The following is a 23,341-nucleotide window of genomic DNA, read 5'->3' on the forward strand; positions in this document are numbered from 1 at the left end:
CCGGGGGTGGGGGCTCACGTCCATCCTGGAAAAGCTCAGAGGTGATGAGCTCAAGGTAGGCACACGCCCGCCCAGGGCGTGCACACCCTTCGCGCGTGCCCGCCCACGGCACTCCCTCCCTGACTCGCGGTAGACACTGTTACTTCCGACTGCCTCACCTTCGGATGAATGGGAGTCCCGTAATCCTCTTCTGGTGGTAACCGGAGACGGTCGTATCGGAGGCGGCGGCGAGTGCGGCTGCTGCTGGAGGCGAGTAGCTCTCCGCGTCTGCATCTCCTCGGCTTCGTGGAGTCGGGGCTGCCTTCGCTGCCGAGACCGAAGGTAATAGGCGCTTTCTCTCACTTCCTCTTTCGCTGAATCGGGCCGGAACCCTTCTAGCGGAATCTGTCTTCCTACCCGGGCCTTTTCTTTGGCCGCCCGGGGCTCGAAGTCGCCGTACACTTCGGGCGGCTCTTCTGAGAACCTCACTTCCCGCCGGCCGTGGCGCGACGGTGTAGGAGTTCCGTACGCACGTACGTCACTGCTGCCGCCATTTTGAGGGGCGAGCCGGGGCCTTCCCTCCCGTAGCGGAGCCCTGGGCGTGACGTACAGCGCCCACCCTTCCCTTTCCGGCTCCGCCCGCCGCTCCTCGCCTGCCATAGTTGTTGACGTAGCTTGAGTCGATCGCGAAGGTGTTTTGCGGTGCCCTTAAAAGTCTCCTGCCGTTGATGGCGATCGTTTTTCGGGGTGTAGGGCGGTGGTGTCGGCGGTCAGGAAGGCAGTTGAGCGTCGTCGGGGCTGCCGCCTGCGTCGTCGCTGCTGTGCTGCAAACCCGCCTCTGGGCCCATGGTGTGTTCCGAGGGCTGTGGGAGAGGCAGTGCCTGTGCTGGGTCAGCTGCCGCGGGTCACTCCCGCCTCCTGGCTGAAGGCACGAAAGAGGAGGAGAAGAGCTAGGAGGCGTCGCTGTCCTCGGCCTTCGGGGAGGGAGGGAGGGAAGACGGAGAAGGGACAAGTGGCTGGGCAAATTGCCGGTCCTCAGTCCAGCTGCTCCTGGCAACTGTTGCCTGCTCGCAAGAGGCGCCCGGCAGGGCCCCCAGCACAGAGTCGGTGGGAGAGGCGGAGTGAAACGCGGGTGGAGGAGAAGTTTCGGTCCTCAGCCCTAGGCTGTTGCGCAGTTTCCCCGCAGCGTTTTTGATCGACTCCTGCCTTCGCCGTACCTTTCCAGTGTCCCTTTGCAGGGCTGATAAGAAAGACATATTCGCAGGTGTCATCTTTCCCTGGAGAAAATTTTAGTTTCGAGTTCTTTGGGAAGGCAGTTTACCAGTTTTAGGTTGAGTGTACGAAATCGGATCTACAGGCTTACTTGGGTAGATTTCCATTTACAAAACGTACGCAGCAAACAATATTACTCCTGATTTCCTATAAAGGCTCTACTCCAGCTGTTCAGAGACATTGTTAGTGCTGTGTTATGGACAGTAAGAAATGAACAAATACTTTGATTAAAGACAGCACTGTAAAGTTGTGATCCATTATTTTCACTTTGATTCTGAGCATGACTTTATATACTGCATTTGATACAGGGTTTTTCTGCGCTTAGTTTACTGAAGAAGAAAGCATGGCACAGCCATTTGTTTCACTTCTGTGTACCGTATGCAGATGTCGAAAATCTGCAAATATCTAAACTTAGACACTCTGAGGGAATGTTATTGAAAAAAACGGTTAATCTAGCCTCCACATACACGCACCCTCCTCGGACGATTTTCTATAATTGATTTTAGTGAATAGATTTTAAAAATTGCAATTTGGATAGCAGTTACAGTGAATGGCCCTGAAAATTTTGAACTGAAGTGAAAGTAAGTCACTCAGTCAGTCGTGTCCGACTCTTTGGGACCCCATGGTGTACAGTCCGTGGAATTCTCCCGGCCAAAATACTATAGTTAGCCTTCCCTTCTCCAGGGGAATCTTACCAACCCAGGGATCGAACCCAGGTTTCCTGCATTGCGGGCAGATTCTTTACCAGCTGAGCCACAAAGGTGTTTATTTACTCTTTCAAGTATTTAAAATCACTTTAGAATGTTTTTCAGCAACTCATTGTCCAAACTGGGCACATATTTCATTTAAATGAAATCTTAACGATGTCCTATGTTTTCACTAATAGTCCATAAATTTGGCCACAGACACGAGTAATTACATGCTTTAGAATCACCTAGGTTTTTGCTTGATAAAAGCTCTTGTTTAGTTTTCTGTTCTGTATTTTTTTTAATTATATACAATATAGCTAAAGAAACTGAAGGAATAGTAACATGAGAGATGCTACTTCTTTAAAATTTATTTTTATTAGTTGGAGGCTAATTACAGTATTGTAGTGGTTTTTGTCATACATTGACATGAATCAGCCATGGATTTACATGTATTCCCCATCCCGATCCCCGCTCCCACCTCCCTCTCTACCTGATCCCTCTGGGTCTTCCCAGTGCACCAGGCCCGAGCATTTGTTTCATGCAAGAGATGCTACTTTTTAAAGAATCTTTTTATCTTAGGGAAAATGAAAAGCATGTTCTCCCTTGTCAGCCTGAGTTAGATAGTATATTTGGAAAATTTGTGGGACTCTTTTCTGACAAAATGCTGAGTAGTATTGATACGTGGTTAATATCTGGCTTTTACTTGTTTTAACTAGTGCTTTATAAGGTACCTATTATATTACTCTGTTAATATGTAACAGTAAAAGTACTGTAATAGATGAAAAGATATAATAGATTCAAGGATATAATAAAGGATATAATAGATTAAAGGATATAAAACTTTATACAAGTAGTATTAATAAGTTCATATAGTGGTAATATTAATACATATATTAAGCTCTTTAAAACAGTTATGAGGACAGTTAACTATATAGAAACGGATACAGATTTTAAAACAGATTTGGGGGGATGTATTAAAAAAGAAGACAGGAGATTCAATACATTAATACATGTATTGCTGCTGCTAATTTGCTTCAGTCCTGTCCGAGACTCTGCGGGCCCCAGGACTGTAGCCCACCAGCTTCTCTGTCCATGTGATTCTCCGGGTAAGAATATTGGAGTGGGTTGCCAGGCCCTCCTCCAGGGGATTTTCTCAACCCAGGCAATGAAGCTGCTTATCTATGTCTCCTGCATTGGCTGGCAGGTTCTTTACCACTAGCGCCACCTGTGTCATCTTGTAATTAAAAATGCTTGAAGAACTTTAGGAATGGTTTTCAAAATCATGAGAAGCTTGACGCAGAATCAGAGGAATGGTAACTTTAGCATTAAAACATACAGTTTTTTAGGGTTTTCCCTCTTTTGTCTAGGTAATAAGGGTACATAATCCTAGCTCTGCCATAAGTGCCTCCCACACTTAGCAACCTTATAAATACCAACCTTCATTACCAACTCTGAGGTAATGCTAAACCCTTGTCGAACCAGATACTCTTCTGTAGATGTTTTCCAAACCCAAGGGTGGCACAAAAGAGGTGACATTATAGAGACGGTAGATTCAGCTAATACCATAAGGGAACTGCTGGACTGCTAATCCAAGAGGAAGCATGAGCTCTGAATGTTAAAACAGTTATTGTGGGACTTTGAAATCTGTGGAGGAATTCAGTGAATCGAAAGAAAACAAGAGAAAAAATGATTAGAACAAAGAATAGACTCATTAATTCATGTATTTATTAAACATCTGTGTTGAAACAGAATAGATGCTTAATAAATATATGAATTCAATTAAGAGTATTCTTTACCCTGAGGGAATTTGCCATATATTAGGGAAGACAGAGTTTCAGAAAAACATCTATTTCTGTTTTATTGACTATGCCAAAGCCTTTGACTGTGTGGATCACAATAAACTGTGGAAAATTCTGAAAGAGATGGGAATACCAGACCACCTGACCTGCCTCTTGAGAAACCTGTATGCGGGTCAGGAAGCAACAGTTAGAACTGGTTGGAACAACAAACTGGTTCCAAATAGGAAAAGGAGTACGTCAAGGCTGTATATTGTCACCCTGCTTATTTAACTTATATGCAGAGTACATCATGAGAAATGCTGGGCTGGAAGAAGCACAGCTGGAATCAAGATTGCAGGGAGAAATATTAATAACCTCAGATATGCAGATGACACTACCATTATGGCAGATAGTGAAGAGGAACTAAAGAGCCTCTTGATGAAAGAGTGAAAAAGTTGGCTTAAAGCTCAACATTCAGAAAACTAAGATCATGGCATCTGGTCCCATCACTTCATGGGAAATAGATGGGGAGACAGTGGAAACAGTGTCAGACTTTATTTTTCTGGGCTCCAAAATCACTCCAGATGGTGACTGCAGCTATGAAATTAAAAGATGCTTACTCCTTGGAAGGAAAGTTATGACCAACCTAGACAGCATATTAAAAAGCAGAGACATTAGTTTGTCAACAAAGGTCCGTCTAGTCAAGGCTATGGTTTTTCCAGTGGTCATGTATGGATGTGAGAGTTGTACTGTGAAGAAAGCTGAGCACCGAAGAATTGATGCTTTTGAACTATGGTGTTGGAGAAGACTCTTGAGAGTCCCTTGGACTGCAAGGAGATCCAACCAGTCCATCCTAAAGGAGATCAGTCCTGGGTGTTCATTGGTAGGACTGATGCTAAAGCTGAAACTCCAATACTTTGGCCACTTCATGCGCAGAGTTGACTCATTGGAAAAGACCCTGATGCTGGGAGGGATTGGGGGCAGGAGGAGAAGGGGATGACAGAGGGTGAGATGGCTGGATGGCATCACCGACTCGATGGACATGAGTTTGAGTAAACTCCAGGAGTTGGTGATTAACAAGGAGGCCTGGCCTGCTGTGATTCATGGGATCGCAAAGAGTCAGACATGACTGAGTGACTGAACTGAACTGAGGGAAGACACATATATACAAAATTATAATTGGCATTAATTTAAACGCCTAACTATTAGGCCTCAGTCTAGAAATCTAATGTTCTTGACACTGGATTCTAAGTAAAGCAGCTATTTTAATAAGATAATTTTTGTACATGAGTTTTTTGTTTGCTGTTCTGTTGCTAAGTCATGTCTGACTCTTTGCAACCCCATGAACTCCAGCAGCCAGGCTCCTCTGTCCTCCACTATCTCCCGGAGTTTTTTGTTCAGGGTAAGCAGAAATCCTGTTATGTAGTGAGAAAGCATTTATCAATTCATTGTACATAGTGTTCACAATTTTGGTCAGAAAAATAACTTTGGGGTTATATCTTAGTAGAAAAAGGTAACTGTTATTTTTAATAAAAAGATTAAAATATTAAATAAGAGGAAGTAAAGACATAGTAGCCAGCTGCATTTATTCCCCATTCTCACAAGTGATAGAAAAAATATTTTGAAGACTATTAATATAAATGAACATGTCTTGCTGGAAATGAAGTGACTACAATAAATAGCCTTCCACTTATTCTTTGTTGAATTCGAAATTGCAATTAAGCATCTAAAAATGTTCCCCAATCCTGCAACTTCTGCCAAAAAAGGATGGTTGAAGACACCAAAAAAATAAGTTACTTACATGAAGAATCATTAACCCAATAAAATTTTGAGCTTGTGCTATGTACTAGGTAAACCCTATTCTAGGTGCTGGGGATACAGCAGAAAAGAATAGACCAAAGACAACGCTCTCTTCCTTCTAGGATTTTATATTCTATGGGAGTCAGATAAAAATCAGTGTAAGTAAAACAGTATGTTGGTCAGGAGTTTTATAGGAAAAAATTAGGAAAGGGGAAGTGAGATTTATGTGAGCAGATTTCTTCTCTGTTGTTTTGAATTGGCCCAGTTCAGGAACAGGACTTTTAGACTGACTTGACAGTTGCCCTTAACCAATTATGTGTTTTTGGGTAAACTGCTTTCCATCTGTCACTTTTCATGTTTATAAAATTAATAGATCAAGAAAACATCTTTTATCCGTTTAACCGACACTTCTGTTCATTACCTCATTTACTCACAACGACCTTAAGAGGTATGTATGTAGCGTTGTCCGCATTTAACATGGGGGCACGCACCTCATAAAGGTGGCTGGCAGTCGGTTTCCAAATCAAGCCTGACTGGTGCTTGCCATTATCATTGGCTAGTGCCGCTCACTGCGTTGGTTCCATTGGTTCCTCAAGCCTATGAGCTTTAGGTCTTTTTAAGGGCTCAGTTCAGTTCAGTTCCGTCGCTCAGACGTGTCCGACTCCTTGCGACCCCAAGGGCTGCGCCAGGCTTCCCTGGCTGTTCACCAACTCCAGGGCCCTCCAATGTGTTGCAGAGATGTCTGCCTTCTGGTCAAGAGAGCAGCGCGACAGCGAGAACGCTGGGAGGCTTTGCGGTCCTGTCCCTGCACTGCCCACGCCTCCCGCCTCCCGCCCGGCCGCCGGCTGGCGGGGGGAGTGGAGCCGGGGGAGTGGAGCCGGGGGTGACGCCTGGGGGAGGAGGGGGAGGGGCCGGCGCCTTCCAGTCCCAGCATTCCGCGGGCGCCTACCCTCCCCGTGGAGGTCGCCATCACGTGGGCAGGGACGGGGCGACGTTCAGTACTGTGGCGTCCGAGGGGTGCAGCCCCGCGTTGTGAACCAGAAAGAACGCTCGAAGGGCTCTCCTGACGTTGACAGTCGACGGTTTAAGACCTCGCTAGACACTGTAAGTAAAATGTGTGTACAACTTTCCCATGTTTTAATATTTGCTCTGATACCTTCTTTTTAAATATCTTTCAGAAAAGATCCCTCCCCACCCCCACCTCCTTACCGCAAAAACCTTAAACGGAGCAGGTTGGAGGTATATTTTTGTTTTGGAGTGAAAAAGAAAGAGAATCGCGTAAACATTAAACACAGGAAGGTGAGAATAAATGTTTGTTTTGGACCTTGAGACGAGAAGCACAATTCCTCTAAGGTTCAAATGTAAACGGGAAATCTACCAGTTCAGGTGTTGATTACTCCCTTACCTCCGTGTTTGTCTAGATTCCGTCATTCGTCTTTTTAATCCTTGTAAGACAGTGCCCCGGCGCCCCTCACTCCCCCACCCCTGCCTTTTAGCCTTAATGGTGCTAAAAAGAGCGAAGGTTGAAGTTTTAATGAGACCCTGCAATTACCAATTTATTACATATTATATATGTATTCCCAATTGTATTTCATACCCAGTAAGAAAGTTTATCCCTTTTTCCTTCCTTCAAAAAAATGTATTGCCTATTTAATAAGTAGTCCTTAATTGAAAGATTTTATACACAAAATACAAAAATCAGTTATGTTAATCTGATTCAATACACTTTTTATTTCAATTTTACCTCTCTTGAGGTTCTAAAACATTTTATTTTGGATCTCTATGAGAGATTCCTTCCTTGTCTCTGTTTGTTAAGAGTTAGGACTGTGACTGTTCTCCATATCTATCAGTTCAGTTTTGTTTCTCAAGCACAGGATTAGTATGTAACTGGCCAGTGGAAAATAATTTTAAAAGGAACTTAATGGTAGAGGAACTGAAAATATTCCTGGAAGCCTTTATGTGGATTAGAATAGTTTGGAAAACTGGCTTTTGCTTTGAAAACTTTGAAAGCCTCTCCTCAGCAATATTTTTTATGCTGAACGCAAGAGTCCAGAGCTTGATTACCAGTTTTGCTTCTGGTTTATCACGTAACCATAAGTGACTCATTTAAGCAGTGTTTCACTTGTTTTTTTTTAATTGAGAGATAATACTAGCCTGAGAGCGTCTATAATTCACAAATAAACAAGAATTTATCTAATTATTTGGGGGTTATTGGGTATTTTAATAATGCATAGTGTCTTGTATGTAATCGATCTTTGCCATGGAGGTAGTTTTGAAATCTGAATGAGAATCCACATTCCTCTGAAGTGCAACTTGAATTTCCTGAAGGAAAGTTTGCTCAGAGAAGCTTGGTATGCTTTATGCTGTTTCTCATTTTGCATTTAGAAATTTAATTGTGTTAAAATTTCATTGCTAGTCAATATTTTATGACTATTGTGCCCAACAAGAGATAATTCAGTACACTGATTATACTTTACCGTAGGTTTTGGACAGCAAATTAAGCATTTGTGAGTAAAGAAAGATGGCTCCCACATTGGTTATGAGCATAGACTATGGAGTCACAGCTGAGCCCATGAGCTCAGATTTAGAGCAGAGATTTAGAGATTTAGAGTTGTTTGGAACATTAAATGGGATAGTTTAAGGACCTAAGTGGAAACAGTTATTGCCAATTGGCTAATTTTCTCTTTACTAATATTAAAATAAGTGGCATATGGTTCTGATATTCAAAATAGAGTGGAGGAAAATTTACCTATAATTCTACTACCTCAACAAATAAAAAAATTTAAATTTTTATACACTCTTCTTTAGCCTCTGTTCATGGATATACATAATGTAAATAACATTTTTGCAAATAGGCAAGTTTAAGACATTAGTTTGTAAACTTGTAAAGGTTTTGTCTTAATTATATAAATAGAGCTTTCTGGTTCTGCCTCTCTGATCTACTAGTGATGAAAGAGCAGAACTTTCCTTTAGCACAGTTTCCACTTGTTTTTCTCAGTTTGAAAAATAAATGTTTAGTTGCATTTTCACTTACTAGTTAGACTAGTAATAAACACTTTCTGAGAATTATTTTGTGGTAAGGACTGCACATTATCTCTTTAACACTCATAATGCTTCTTTCATGTAGGTAGTGTTATTCTATTTTGTGGTTATTAAGAAAACCAGAGAAACAGGGAAGAGTTCACCAGGTCAGGTGCTGGATCAGTCATTCAGGCCTAGGCAGTCTGACTTTAGGGGGCTGTGCTGCCAGTCTTTCCTATTTATAGATTCACTATATGGATGTCAAGTTGTATGTGTATGCAGGAGATGATCCTGGAGGCTGACTTACAACTTCTTTGTATAAAAACAACAAACAGTATTTGTACCTTACTGTTGGTCCTTTAATGGACCGGAACCTGGTGGTCTGGAGTCAACGATGAAAGTGAAAGAAGAAAATAGGCTAATATTCCCTGGGTTACGCAGCCAGCCTTCTCGCTCCAGGGAATCAGCCAGAAATAGAGAAAGACAGACAGACATGGGGACCCAGGCTCTGATGGAGCAAAGGTGTTTTAATCAACATGGTGTGGGCATATATACTGTCTTACAAGGTAGTTATTCTCAGCAAAGATAAAGATTAAAATTCCAGACTTAGAAAACATAAGGCGATCCATATTAAAGAGAGAGAGTCGTAAACAATCACTTCTACCATATGGTTCATAAGAAGGAAGAGGGTACTTACCACTGTATTGAAAAACTAACGAAGGAAATGCCTGGATTCCTCAGGAGAGGCTTGCCTCTCCTCTTAATTCTTGAATACTCAGGAATTAATAAGGGACAGAGGATTCATGACAGATCCAAAATAGCACATAGGAAGCATTAATTGCTTCCTGACACCTTAACAACAACCATGACCACCACATGTAAAAAAAAAAAAGTTTGGAAAAGAGGAATAAGGAGGTGTTTAGTGTCTTCACAGTTGAGGCATTCACCTATAGTTTTAATAGTTGTGGCAGTAAAAAATATGATTTATATACCAGACAAGTTATTACGACTAAATTTTCCCTTTTTTAAATTAGAGATAAACATAGAGTAAATACAGGGTTTATAGTGAAAGAGAGCTAGATTTTCTTCATTAAAACAGTGTTTATAAGTGTTTTTTAAATTTTATAAGGAGCATCAGAATCATCTGGTGAACCTCTTAACACAGATTCCTGTACACCCTCAAAGTTTCTGTCTAGTAAGTCTAGGGTGGGGCCCAAGAGTTTACATTTCTAATAAGTTCCCAGGTAATGCTAATGATTTCCAGCTAATGAGTTTAGTAAGGAAACAAATATTAGTGGTGGTTGTCCAAATTGTTGGCCTGATAGTGAAACCTCAGTAGCATTGGGCACCCAGCTCCTGTTTTAAAACCCTATCCTCTAATAAAAGGAGCTAGGACTTTTTGGGGTGGGGGGAGAAGCACTTGAATCTAGGGCATGGGCAGGGAAAATATGAGGAGCCTGAAACATTTTGTGGTGCTGGAAATTAGGGAAGTGCTCGAAACGGTTTGGGAGCTTGTTGAAAAGACACAAGAGTGACTTGAAGGAGCTCCTGATTGCCAACGTTGGAACAACTTGAGTAATAGAATGCATAATGGTAGTACTGGATTTTAACTCATAGAATAAGTGGCCACAAGTCCATACTGACATCTGAGTACATAGATAGGATTCATGGAGGGGCAGCTCTTTCTTATAGAAGAATTCCAATGAATAAACACGGCAAGAAGGAAATAGAAAATCACTGTTAGGCAAAACAGCAGCATAGTAATTATCGCAAACAAAATGTGCCTGTGATGCTGGTAGGTGAAAGTTTGAGGAAATGCAGGATATTTGCACAGTCTCAGAGTATCTCCCCAAGATAATTATTAGTAACTTCACAGTGGAGATACTGTGATAACCAACTGACCAAGGTTAAAATCTCCACAGAAATAAGGCATATGGATTTCATGAACCCAGTGATGTGATGCACTTAGAAGGACACATCATTTCTTTGGTGGTATTCTTGCCCCAAATGCATAACCTCTTTATCTTTCTACTCATGCTGCTGCTGTTGCTAAGTCGCTTCAGTCGTGTCTGACTCTGCAACCCCACAGACGGCAGCCTACCAGGCTCCTCTGTTCCTGGGATTCTCCAGGCAAGAATACTGGAGTGGGTTGCCATTTCCTTCTCCAATGCATGAAAGTGAAAAGTGAAAGTAAAGTCGCGCAGTTGGGTCCGACTCTGCGACCCCATGGACTGCAGCCCACCAGGCTCCTCTGTCCATTGGATTTTCCAGGCACGAATACTGGAGTGGGGTGCCATTGCCGCCTCCTTTTCTACTCATGGGTAAACATTATAAACACAAATTGAGGGACATTCTACAAGATAACCAACTGGTATTTTTTGTAAGTATCAAGGTTACAAAGACCAGGAAAAGTCACAAAAGATAATAATGACAGAAACCGTCACAGATTGGAGACTCAGGAGAATTAACAACTAAATGCAATGAGGGATCCTAGATTGAACCATGGAGCAGAAAAGGAACATTAGTGGAGAAACTGACAAAATTCAAACAGTCTGTAGTTAATTGACTTGTACCATGTTAATATATTGGTTTTATAACAGGTATAAAATTAGTTAAAAATAAAATGTTTAATAAAAACGTGCTGGCTTCATGTAGATTCTAAAGATGATTAGTGGAGTTGAACTGATCCTGGGAATCAGTTGTGCTGCCCACTGTTGGAATCATAGCAAACTCTCTGAACCTTTATGCGTTGCTTTTTGCCTCTACATAAGTCATCTTAAACCTGAGATACAAATCAGAGGAGTGGGGAGGGAGTAGAACAAAGGGTAAGAAGGAAAAGAAGACTTTCTGTACTCAGAAAAGGTATATATCTGAACTGCTTCAGGCTCTTGAAACAGTTCCCTAGGGAAGTAAGTGGAGTGCTTTTTGTTTCTAGTGTTTAGTACTTTCTCAACTTGCCTTTTAAAACTATGGGATAAGTACTTAGGGAAAACACTGGGAAATGACTTTAAAATTTGAAAATATTAATCCTAACTTATTATGACAATGGATATGGTACAGAGGAGTGGGCAAGACTTAGTTAGGTACTTAGTTTTCAACACAGACATGCGTGGTATTGGTTGTTGTTCACTTAGTCCAACTCTTTTGGGATTCCATGGACGAGCCTGCCAGGCTCCTCTGTTTATGGAATTCTCCAGGCAAGAATACTGGAGTGGGTTGCCTTTTCCTTCTCTAGGGGATCTTCCTGACCCAGAGATCAAACCTGAGTCTCCTGCATTGGCAGGTGGATTCTTCATCAGTGGTCTACCAGGGAAGCCCAAATTGCTGGTACAAATTCAGAAATACCTAACCTTAGCGCTACTAGGTCTCACTATTGAAAACTGTGAATTAACTTTAAAAGTTTGGCCCCTGGTGTTTTAAATTGAAACTGTAGGCAGAATTTGAACCATGGACTTGTGTCCTTTAGGGCAGAGTAGATTGAAATGCACCAGTGAATGTCTAAACCAGTTGTTCCCCTTTATGGAATGCCAGCAATGCACAAACACACCTCTTAATGTTTGTCAGTTCTTTGCTTTTTTTTTTTTTTTTGACTGCACCTCTCGAGGCTTGTGGGATCTTAGTTCCCCAACCAGGGATTGAACCCTAGTTCTCAGCATTAAGAGCTCAGAGTCCTAGCCACTGGACCACCAGGGGAATTCTCTTTGTGTCAATTCCTGTGCGACTCGGGATATTTTTTGTTCAGCTTATCTTCTTTCGAAGAGGGAATAGTGTGTGTGCCAAATAGTGCTGGGGTGTGCCTTCTCTCTGATCTCAAGACTTTGCCAAATTCAAAGTAATTCCTCACAAAACAGACTGAAAACTTCTTTCAGGAGCTTGTATTTTCATAATATATTTTAAGCAAAGAATTATTTTAGGTTATGTGAATTTAAAAAGAAGAGCAGTTCTTTTTTTTTTTCATACTTTATAATCTGTGCTGTGTGTGCTCAGTCGTATTTGACTCTTTGTGACCCCTTGGACTGTAGCCCACCAGGCTCCTCTGTCCATGGAATTTTTCAGGCAGGAATACTGGAGCCGGTTGCATTTCTTCCTCCAAGGGATCTTCCCAATCCAGGGATTGAGGCACCTTTGTGTCTCCTGCATTGGCAGGCAGATTCTTTACCACTTTACCTGGGAAGCCCTACTTCTTAACTCTCAACATCTAAATTCAGAACTGGTTAATGAAATATGAAGCTTTTGAGATTTCACTTTATATGTGAGACTTATAGGGGAAGATACCCTGGAGTAGGAAATGGCAACCCACTCCTCTATTCTGCCGGTTAATTCCATGGACAGAAGAGCCTCATGGGCTACAGTCCATGGAATCACAGAGAGTCAGACATGACAGAGCACACACGCATGAGACTTCTAGAGAAGCTCTGTCTCATGCAAAAAATAGTTTTGATTATTGATTAACTTTAGGATAAAATATTCCACAGAAGAAAATATTTAAAATGGAAACTCAAGAAAATTTAGAGCATTTGTATTTTTTCCACGTCTGTCTTTTGGTTTTATGTATTATATGAGGATCTGGTTGAAATGATATATTTGCCTGGCGAAGTCACCCCAGCTCTACTCAATCTGAAACATATTATCCAGCCTAAAAAGAATAAGGGAGTTTTTGTCTATCAAAGGCAGATGTGAGCTGTCTAACTAACATGCATTCAGGAAATAGCAATTCTTGATATAGACTCACAATATTTAGAGATGAATATTTAATATATATTGAGCTGCCGTTTTTAGTAGATGTAAATTTAACTGGTTTAAATAGACCTGCATTTTCTATTTTGATGTTAAAGTGCTGTTTTCTAAATTTTCCTCTAATAAAGCTGCAGAAAACATCTCACACACCAAAATTTTGACTTAGGGAGTTCCCTGGTGGTCCAGTGGTTAGAACTGGGCACATTCACTGCCATGGCCCAGGTTCAGTTTCTGGTTGGGGAACTAAGCCTCACAGTGCAGTAAAAAAAAAAAAAAAAAAAAATTCTTTTATTTGTATTTTTCTTTTGTAGAGTTGGTCTTCTGTATCTACATGTCCCATGTCTGTGGATTCAACCAACCATGAAAAGAAATATTTGTGAAAAAAAATTCCAGAAAGTTCCAAAAAGCAAAACTTGAACTTGCTGTGATCTGGCAACTATTTACTTAGAATTTACTTTGTATAAGGTATCGTAAGTAATCTTGAGATGTGCATAAGTTATATGAAATTCTATGCCATTTTATATAAGGTACTGGAGTGTTCATACCTCCATGCATTTTGGTATCTGGGTGATCCTGGATTGAATCCCCCTCTTATATAGGATGACTGTATAGAGTTTATGTGGTAGAGAAGCCTTTTAAACTTTGTTTTTTGCTCACTATTGTTGGCTGGAAGGTTGTTGAAAATAAAAACATTCCAACTTCTTCTGTGGACCTTCCATAATTTTCTGTGATTTCTATAGGCAATCTTTTAATATCCATCTAAAAGCCCTTAAAACCCACCCTGGTGGCTCAGACAGTAAAAGCATCTGCCTACAATGCAGGAGACCCAGGTCCCAATCCCTGGGTCAGGAAGAAGATCCCCTAGAGTAGGAAATGGCAACCCACTCCAGTACTCTTGCCTTGAAAATCCCATGGATGGAGGATCCTGGTAGGCTACAGTCCATGGGGTCACAAAGAGTCTGACATGACTGAGCGACCTCACTTTCACTTTCAAAAGCCCTTATTTTAAAAAAAAAAAAAAAAAAGCTCTTGTAAGACCTTTACCTAAAGCATTGGTTCCACTCTGGATTCCCTGGACATCTAGAAGTTCTGTAAGGTTTTTCTCTTTGTATTTATAATATTTAGCATTGTGCCTAGTACATGGTGGTTTCCTCAGTAACTTACAATTATCAGTTGAGTACCGGTTGTTTCCTGGGTATTTTCAGCATTTCTACAAGCATAATGATGCGCAGTAGTAAAGATAGGGGTTTGATCTCTGGGTCTGAAAGATCCCCTAGAGTAGGAAGTGGCAACCCACTTCGGTATTCTTGCCTGGAAAATTCCATGGACAGAGAAGCCTGGTGAGCTATAATCCATGGGGGTCACAAAGGGTCACGTGTGACTGCGCATGCATGCAAAAATGGTTATCGTATATTCACCTCAAATCAACCACTTCTGACTTAAGCTAATGGTGTTGAGAAAGGAAACAAATCCAGAATGTCTCAGTCTTTCCAACTTTATGTTACAGGTGCTTTGAATATTATCTCTAAAGTATTGGAAATTTCTTAACCAGGGCTATTAACCCTTGGTTTTTACTTGTTTTATTAGAAGTTCTGACTGGCAGAGTTACATGTCTAATTAATAAAATGAGAAAGTGACATTATTACAAGAATGGTAGCTGTTCCAGCATCCTTCCAAAGTGAGATCTGAGGGGGGAGCCTACGAATAAAAATTGCCTTTGATAGTGAAATGGTTCAGAACCATTCCTGCTCAATGGTTCTGAACCATTTCAGATTCCTTTGGGAATCTAAATGTGTGTACACTTGACTTTTGAACAACACAGTTTGAATTGTGTGGGTCAACTTACATGCAGATTTTTTTCAACGATAAATAGTATGGTACTGCATAGTCTGTAGTTGTTTGAATCTTAGGATGTGGAGGAACCCTGCTTCCACTGCAGGGGGGCGCATCCCTGGTGCAGAACTGAGATTCCCTACTTGCCGTGCTGTTCGGCCAGGGGAAAAAAAAAAGGATTATTATTCCACAGATGGAGGATTACTGTTGAATGCTTGGCCAGGTGAGGCCAGTTGAGGTTCTTTGGGCTTCATCTTGCCTGGAAGGAGAGTGCTTCTTATCTAATATGCACAGACACCATATGAAAAAACAAAGTGCTGCACAGAGATGCATGCCTTTATAGAATATGCCAAGATAAACTTTCCTTTCCATTGGGTAGCTAATGGAGAAGTTAATTCCATTAATTAACATTAGGTAGGGCTTCCCTATAGTAGCTCAGCTGGTAAAGAATCCGCCTTCAATGCAGGAGACCCCGGTTCGATTCCTGGGTCGGGAAGATCCTCTGGAGACGGGATAGGCTCCCCACTCCCAATATTCTTGGGCTTTCCTGGTGACTCAGACAATAAAGAATCCACCTGCAGTGCGGGAGACCAGGCTTTAGATCCCCGGGTTGGGGAGATCCCCAGGAGGAGAGCCTGGCAACCCACTCCAGTATTCCTTCCTGGAGAACAGAGGAGCCTGGCGGGCTATAGTCTGTGGGGTCACAAAGAATCAGACACAACTGAGTGACTGAACAACAACAAAAAATAGCTGATTTACAATATTACATTTCCTTTTACCTTGTTTCTAGAAAGAGATAGTTGCTTGCAGTATTATGAGAAAAACACAGCTCGTGTCTTTCTATAGTGTTCCTCTTCTTCAGTCACCCACCTTGCCTCTGAACAGAATAATTGCTGCTGATCTTCTTGTCCACAGTGTGAAAGTTTGGTTTTGCCTATTATTCTGTTTTTCTAGCCCACTCCTATTTTATGCTCTGCCCTAAAGAGTGGATATATGTTTAAGTGTAACCGATTTACTTTGCTGTACGGCAGAAACTTAACGACACTGTAAATCAACTGTACTCCAGTAAAAATTATTTAAAATATAAAAATGAAGATAGAAATAGAAAAAAAAAAAATCAAATAGAGGTTATGTAAATTGTTAGGATTTGTGATACTGTGACCATTCATGTACCTCCAACCATTCAAAGAAAAAATGTTTATAATTATCTTTGAAATACTCTGTATGCCTTTCCTCACCCCATCTACTTCCCTCTCCCATCAAAGGTAGTAATATCCTTGTGCTTATCTTTTTCTTTTTAGCTTTAGTGCATATTTATTCCTAAGCAATATATTGAAACTATGTAGATGGAAACTATTACATAAGAGAGAGTATGTATATCCTTCTGCTACTTGCTTTTTATAAGAATACGTCAGGGTTTTTTTTTAGCCATTCTACTGTTTGTGGACACTTTAGCTGTTATTTTGCTATTATACATAGAACTACCATGAATATTTTTATTCATGTTTTTAAATAAACATGTAATTTTCCCTAGGGTAATTACCTAAGAGTGGAATTACTGAGTTATAGGAAATGCACATTCTCAGCTTTATTAGATAATGCCCAAAATGGTGATACTAATTTATGTTCCTGTCATTAGGGTATAAAAATTCAAGTTACTCTATGTTCTCTGATATATATTTAATATATCAAAATGGTACATGTTTTATGGGGAGGAAAAGTAAAGAAGGAGAGGGAATATTGTCTTACTGTGCTCAGAGCCATAGCAGATTAGAGACTAAGGGGATGAAGTATAATCAGAAAGCTCTGGGCTCCATGTGGTGATTGACATGAACAGAGGTACAGGTTTGATGGGATTGGTTTGTCCTCATATTTTCAAGCAGATAATGGTAGTGAAATTGTGAGGGCGAGAAGGTTTGAGAATCTTTCCAGGAGTATTTTGGGGAAGGCCTCTTCACTGTTTGGTGATAAGGCTGGGAATGAGTTAGGAGGCTGGTAATATGTGATCTTGTTCTGATCATTTAGTGCTTCGGAGACCCCTTTTGACTCCCCTCTTACCTGTAGTGGTTTGGAGGACCAGGGGAGGGTCGGTTTTGTCTGGAACATATGGAACACTAGAGTTCTCTTGGTTCAAGAATACTTGGAGCTCTCAGTTCAGTCGCTCAGTCGTGTCTGACTCTTTGTGATCCCATGGACTGCAGCACTCTAGGCCTCCCTATCCATCACAACTCCTAGAGTTTACTCAAACTCGTGTCCGTTGAGTCAGTGATGCCATCCAGCCATATCATCCTGTGTCGTCCCCTTCTCCTCCTGCCTTCCATCTTTCCCAGTATCAGGGTCTTTTCAGATGAGTCAGTTCTTCTCATTAGGGGGCCAAAGTATTGGAGTTTAGCTTCAGCATCAGTCCTTCCAATGAATATTCAGGACTGATTTCCTTTAAAATGGACTCGTTGGATCTCCATGCAGTCCATGGGACTCTCAAGAGTCTTCTCCAACACCACAGTTCAAAAGTACCAATTCTTCAGTGCTCATCTTGCTTTATAATCCAACTCTCACATCCATACATGACTACTGGAAAAACCATAGCTTTGACTAAACGGACCTTTCTTGGTAAAGTAACGTCTCTGCTTTTTAATATGCTATCTAGGTTGGCCATAACTTTTCTTTCAAGGAGTAAGCGTCTTTTAATTTCATGGCTTCAGTTACTATCTGCAGTGATTTTGGAGCCCAGAAAAATAAAGTCTCTCGCTGTTTTCATTGTTTCCCCATCTGTTTGCCATAAAGTGATGGGACCGGAGGCCATGATCTTAGTTTTCTGAATGTTGAGTTTTAAGCCAACTTTTTCACTCTCCTCTTTCACTATCATCAAGAGGCTCTTTAGTTCTTCGCTTTCTGCCATAGGGGTGGTGTCATCTGTATATCTGAGGTTATTGATATTTCTGCTGGCAGTCTTGATTCCAGCTTGTGCTTCATCCAGCCCAGCGTTTCTCTTGAAGCACTCTGCATATAAGTTAAGCAGTTAATATATAATATACGCACTTGGAGCTCCAGTGCTTTCTTAACTCTTGAAGTTGGAGAAATGAAGGTTGGGAGAAGGGTGGATCTGTCCTGAGCATTTGGAGCTTTACGGCTCCTTCTTGACTCTGCTGTCACAGAGATGTGGCGTCATGGGGGAGGGGAAGTCTTGCCGAGGGTATATAGAGCCCACATTGTCAAACTTGTTAATTTTTGCCAGTCTGGTGGAAATGAAATATGGTATCTTGTGGTTTTAATTGAGTTTCCCCTTTTTACTCTAAAAATTCCAAAATTCTATATCCTTTAAACATCAAACTTAGTCATATAACTACCACTAACTTCTGTGTTAAACCCCACAATCGTGTGGGTTTTATTCATCATCTCTTTCATGTACCCTGGATTTCCTGATTCAGCAAGTGAAACTTCTACTGTAGTGGCTCCTGACACTAGACCCGCAGGGAAATCTGCTGTACCCTGTGTTGCCACCACAAAGGTCAGAAATCCTATTTTGTGTTCATTCTTGCGTGAGGGGCTGGATTGATAGCCTTCACACATTGTCACCTAACCTCATAAAACACATCAGTGTATCGACTCTGATTCTATCTCACCCCATCTAGAGTCCCTACCAAAATATTCACTCCATGTTGCAGCCCTGTCAGAGGTGGCTCTTCAGTTATCTTTTAAAGTTTTCATTTTAAAATCTAAGAATCACAGCTACTATTGATAGTCTGTAAGGAAAATGATTTGGCTGATCACAGCTAAGGATATAACTGCCTCTGCTTTTCAGGCTATATCTTTATACAGTTTTAACCCTGTATAAATGGGACACCCATCTTCCCCAGTGTTCCTTAGTGCTTTCACAGAATCAGGCCTCAGAATTCACAAAAGAGTTGCTGGAGAAAGGCAGGCTATATGTTGTATTCTGATGGTCTGTCGCGTACTCTAGGTGGCTCTATAGTTGTTCAGTACATCTTATTCTACCCCACCTTGTTTACTTGCTACATTTAAATGTCATGAAGGAGTACAAAGATGGTGAAAGTGCCTGTAAATCCCAACTGATTTACTATATATGTCCCAAGAATAGTTCAGGACTTTGCCTTAATTGGCTTAAATGCGTATAAGCCTATAAAGACGGATGTGGGCAGTGAGGCATGTCCCTTGTGGTTTCTTTTCCAGCCTTCAAAAGGATTTCATCCAACTTTCTATGGATAGTTATTAAGAATATTATCTAATAATTTTGTAAGGTTTTCCTTGCATTGAAGTCTGTTTTAGAAGGCTGTAACCATTGTTAACATTATCCCACCCATTATGGTAATACTATATATGGCACCCATTTCATGGAAGACAGATAAAAGAAATCTCAAAGTTTTACCATGTATATGATTATACAGACTGTAGTATTCCCAAAGTGCAAAAGGAGTAGGAAAAATAAATACATAGTCCTAAAAAATAAATGAGACTAGTACAAATCTTAAATGAACCAAAATCTTCCCTGTTGCCCAGTTGAGCATAAGAATAATTCCCAACAGATAAGTTGGTTTGAATCCATATAAAATTGTCATGGGGAATCCCATGAGACAATTCTTTTGCACCTTGACTGACCCAAATGATTTCCAAATGCATGTTTCTAATGATATTGTGAGCAACTCAAAGCCCATATGAGTTGTCTGAAGTTTTATTATTTACAGGTATGTGAAGCATTCCCAGAACCGTTCAACCAACTCAACAGCAGCTACTTCCCTGTGACTGGGTCCTGATTAAGGTCCTCCCAAGAAAGACTTCATTGGATCCACGCTCAAGAGGACACTGCCAAGTTTTCCTGACCCCTCTACATCACTATAAAGCGCTAAGGCCTTAAGACTTGGTTACTTGTATTACAACGGCAAGAGTGCCAGCACCCACCAAAGACTCATTGGACTGTCAGCTTCTGTTTCACCAAACAGACATAATAACTTACCAGCAAAGCAGAGTAAGCCAAGTGCCTCTGCACATACCACCAGCTGATAACACACAAGAAAAAGTAACTTAGACTAGAACCCTGTCTTTTCTTAAGAAGCTGAGATTTAAAGGAGCTCTTGTGATATCTGTGCTGCTAGTAGTGACTGATAACATAGACTGGATCAGTCCCTGAGTTTGGAGACTGGCTACAAGTGAGTGAAAAATAGACAAAGAAATCTTGAAGAATTGCACGGAGGTGCAAGCCAAATTTTATCCTCTCCAAGTAATGGTGGTTGGACTGAGAAAGTGCTAAACCAAAACTGTAATAGGTCTGGTTACTTGGGTGTCTCTCTGTATTATCATTGTTGCCTCTTACTGTTACATTTGCCGTCTGTGTTGTCTCTCCAGATCCCAATGTTTTCAGATAATTCACATTGCCCTGACTGTGGGCAGCAGTGGTTCCCTAGTTTAGAACTAGGCCATTGGTTGTACCAAACTGAACTGGTTGAGAATGAATGTTACCAAGTCTTCTTAGACCGTATTAACAGAGCTGATTATTGCCCTGAGTGTTACCCTGATAATCCTGCTAATAGAAGCCTTGTTCTTCCTTGGTCTTTCCCACTTGAGTGGGCTCCTCAAAATCTTACCAGGTGGACCTTTGAAAAAGCTTGCCACCCATTTCTTCTGGGTCCTCCACTGGTTAGAAAAAGAATACATGACTCTAGAGTTGCTGGTTTTAACCCTGCATTACAGTTAATCCTGACAAGGACAGACAAAACCTTAAACAAAAAACTTGGCCAAAGCAAGTAACTTCTTTAAACAGTCAAGATCATGGAGACTCTAGAGGGTTTTGTACTAGTAGCCCAAGGAAGATGGAAAAATGACTCCTTTCTAAATCTGATCCAGACTGTCACTGCTTTGGGAAACTGCTTAAATTGTTGGATCTGCTTCCAGGGTCTATGCATCTCTTGTTCAGCATGAATTTAATTATTAGTCCAAGCCAGACTGTTCCTCTGGAACCTGACTAATCCATATTTCCTATGTTTTGGAATTAGCTTGCTCCTCCTAAAAATCTCCACAGCCTAATCATTGACGTTATTATGACAAGGTAGTCCTGGAGGAGAAGCCTTATACTCTGTGTACTTTAATTCTAGTAATAACTTTTGTGGGAAAGCATCCTTGTAGCTGAATTCTAGATTATTCCAGTAAAACAATTAGACATTTAATAAGAATCTATATTCTCAATTCCACCTCTTATATATTAATCAGTGATAATTATATATATATAAGATTTATTCATATCTAACCAAATATTCATCATTGGCTCTATTTGGTTTATTCTCAGTGTGGCTTTGACCTTCCTTATTAACTGGTCACTGTCAGAGAAGCCACATTCAATCAGGCAGTACCTGTATAGGTTACAGAATAATATCCAGAAATGCCACTATCTAGTTACTTGGCTCTACATAAGCAAAGACTATCCTGTCTTTGTGGTGACTGAACTTAGAATGTCCTCCTCTGGAAATGGAAAAGTACCTGTATTAGGAGCTAGGTGACAGAAGGAGTTATCAAACTTGACTCCATATAGATTATGAACAGTTTAGGGGAAGCATTTTTCTTAGAACTAAAAAGGACTTACCTGACATTGGCCTCATTCTGGCCTTCACTTGTTCATAAGAATCATGGAACCAGAGTTTGAGTTAAGAAACTTGGAAAAAGCAGCTGAAAACATCTCAGAGTCCACTTAACAATTTAAAAATTCCACTTAAGATGCTAAATAATCCATTGCTTATGTAGCAACTCAACAATGGTCTCAAGGTCCCAGGTTCTTTCTGTCTTTCCCCTCTGGGATCCTTATTGTATTGCCTTTTTGTCCTCATAGTTGTTTTCTCAGTGAGTACACTGTAGCTTGTTGCTGCTCCAGACATTTCAATCTCTCTCAGACTGGAAGTAGGGAGCAAAAACTTTGTTCTTTCAAGTCTCTATTTTTTATTTGGGAAGAAAATCTCTCTCTCAAAAGTCCCTCAGATTTTTCCTTGCATTAATTACACCAGGGATTTTCCCTTACATCCTTGATTCAGAAGGGGGCCTGGGAAACCTGACAGAGGGGAATGGAGTTGACATTGCCTGGGTAGGACATGTTGTCTCCCCTAATAAAATCAGGGCTCTTTGAGGAAGAAGTGAGGGATGAATGGCTGTTGGTATGCAGCAAATCATGCCTGCCACATGTTGTTTAAAGTCATTTGTTAGTCTGTATAAAGAATGTACCCCAGAGATCTACCCTGTATCTGCCTTATGTCTGTCATGATTGACGTTCTCTTCTGTTCTATTGCTGAATAAATTGTGTGTGGACTGCTATACTGAGTGAAGACTAATTAGTTTATTAATCAATCCTTGTTTAAGAACTACACTATCCTAAAGCTTTATCTAAAAAGTGAAAATTTACTTTGAGGTATTGCTTTTGAGGATGGTATTATAGTCAATATTACTGTCTCCTAAACTTTCTCAGACATACACCAAAAAACACTACTTATGTTCACTTCAGGAGAATAGAGAAAGTTTCTTTTGTTTTTAACCAATCTCATTCTTAAATAGTAGGACATTAAATGGATTTATACAGTTGAGTTTCAAGTCAGTGCCTGGGTGAGCTTGTCAAAAATGCAAATTTCCTGATCTTACAGAAATTTTGATTTCCAAGGTTTCTTATGGGGCCCAGGAATCTACATTTTATAAATAGTGCCTCAGAAGATTCTTATGCAGATGCTCTATGAACCATACCTTGAAAAATACCATAGCAGCATATCCATCATATTTAGTTACCTAGCTTAAAAGACTAGGAACCAAGAGTACTCATAACACTGTAAGATGGTGGTAGTTATTGTACTTTGCCAGTGACATATAAAGAGGTTTCATAGCAGCCTGAAGGACTCTGCTGATATTTCAGGTCATAACTCAGTCACATTTTTCTCAACTGTTTGTGGGGAGGGCTCTATTGCAGCCCTTAAAGAGTCCTGTTTATAAACTTTGTGAGCATATGGGCAAGAGAAAGGAATCAAAAATGCTAATTTTAATACTACATTAAGAAGGGTACTTTGCCTTCATACATGATTATTACCACATACCTGATATGGTCAGCTCTCAGAAATAACATCATGTGGTAGAGGTCATAAAATGGAGCAGGGGAGAAAATTTAGAAAACTGCATAGCTTTTCAACCTAGGTCTTTAGTAGGATTTCACTGGGTTTAAAACATTGCAGATTATTCTAAAATATTCATGGT

General features: G+C 40.7%; 3 protein-coding genes across 19 annotated transcripts in view; 2 read left to right on the top strand and 1 right to left on the bottom strand.

Moving 5' to 3' along the window:
- The window catches only part of TOR1AIP1 (torsin 1A interacting protein 1), a 42,647-nt gene extending 41,650 nt beyond the window's left edge, over window positions 1-997 (bottom strand). Inside the window, exon 1 of one of the 7 annotated variants that reach the window (XM_070473996.1) lies at window positions 159-997. In XM_070473996.1, the coding sequence (XP_070330097.1) occupies window positions 159-639 (481 nt within the window). In that variant the 5' untranslated portion in view covers window positions 640-997. The remainder of the gene's footprint in view (window positions 1-158) is intronic. The other 6 variants (XM_070473994.1, XM_020868833.2, XM_070473995.1 and 3 more) reach the window with 6 other exon arrangements.
- LOC110121600 (torsin-1A-interacting protein 2-like) overlaps window positions 232-23,341 on the top strand; it is a 48,175-nt gene continuing 25,065 nt past the window's right edge. Inside the window, exon 1 of one of the 5 annotated variants that reach the window (XM_020868830.2) lies at window positions 232-321. The gene's annotated coding sequence lies outside the window, so the exon portion shown is untranslated. Of the gene's footprint in view, window positions 322-6,531; window positions 6,634-6,729; window positions 6,818-13,656; window positions 13,742-23,341 lie in introns of those variants that run through there. The other 4 variants (XM_020868828.2, XM_020868831.2, XM_070473997.1 and 1 more) reach the window with 4 other exon arrangements.
- On the top strand, window positions 240-22,426 carry LOC110121601 (torsin-1A-interacting protein 2). 7 transcript variants are annotated; one of them, XM_070474000.1, is made up of 3 exons: window positions 6,533-6,622; window positions 18,538-18,617; window positions 19,813-22,426. In XM_070474000.1, exon 3 carries the CDS (start codon window positions 20,477-20,479, stop codon window positions 20,870-20,872), a length of 396 nt encoding a protein of 131 aa, XP_070330101.1. In that variant the 5' UTR covers window positions 6,533-6,622; window positions 18,538-18,617; window positions 19,813-20,476; the 3' UTR covers window positions 20,873-22,426. The 7 variants fall into 7 exon arrangements, with proteins under 7 accessions (XP_070330105.1, XP_070330101.1, XP_020724491.1 ...); XM_070473999.1 differs by lacking the exon at window positions 6,533-6,622 and adding an exon at window positions 13,653-13,741; XM_070474004.1 differs by lacking the exons at window positions 6,533-6,622; window positions 18,538-18,617 and adding an exon at window positions 240-321.

This window comes from Odocoileus virginianus, chromosome 11 (genome assembly GCF_023699985.2).
Source record: "Odocoileus virginianus isolate 20LAN1187 ecotype Illinois chromosome 11, Ovbor_1.2, whole genome shotgun sequence".
In the NCBI taxonomy this organism is placed as follows: Eukaryota; Metazoa; Chordata; class Mammalia; order Artiodactyla; family Cervidae; genus Odocoileus; species Odocoileus virginianus.

Excerpts from the sequence above, each read along its gene's own strand:
- LOC110121601 (XM_070474004.1), top strand. The coding sequence starts at position 20,477 with ATGTTTTCAGATAATTCACATTGCCCTGACTGTGGGCAGCAGTGGTTC.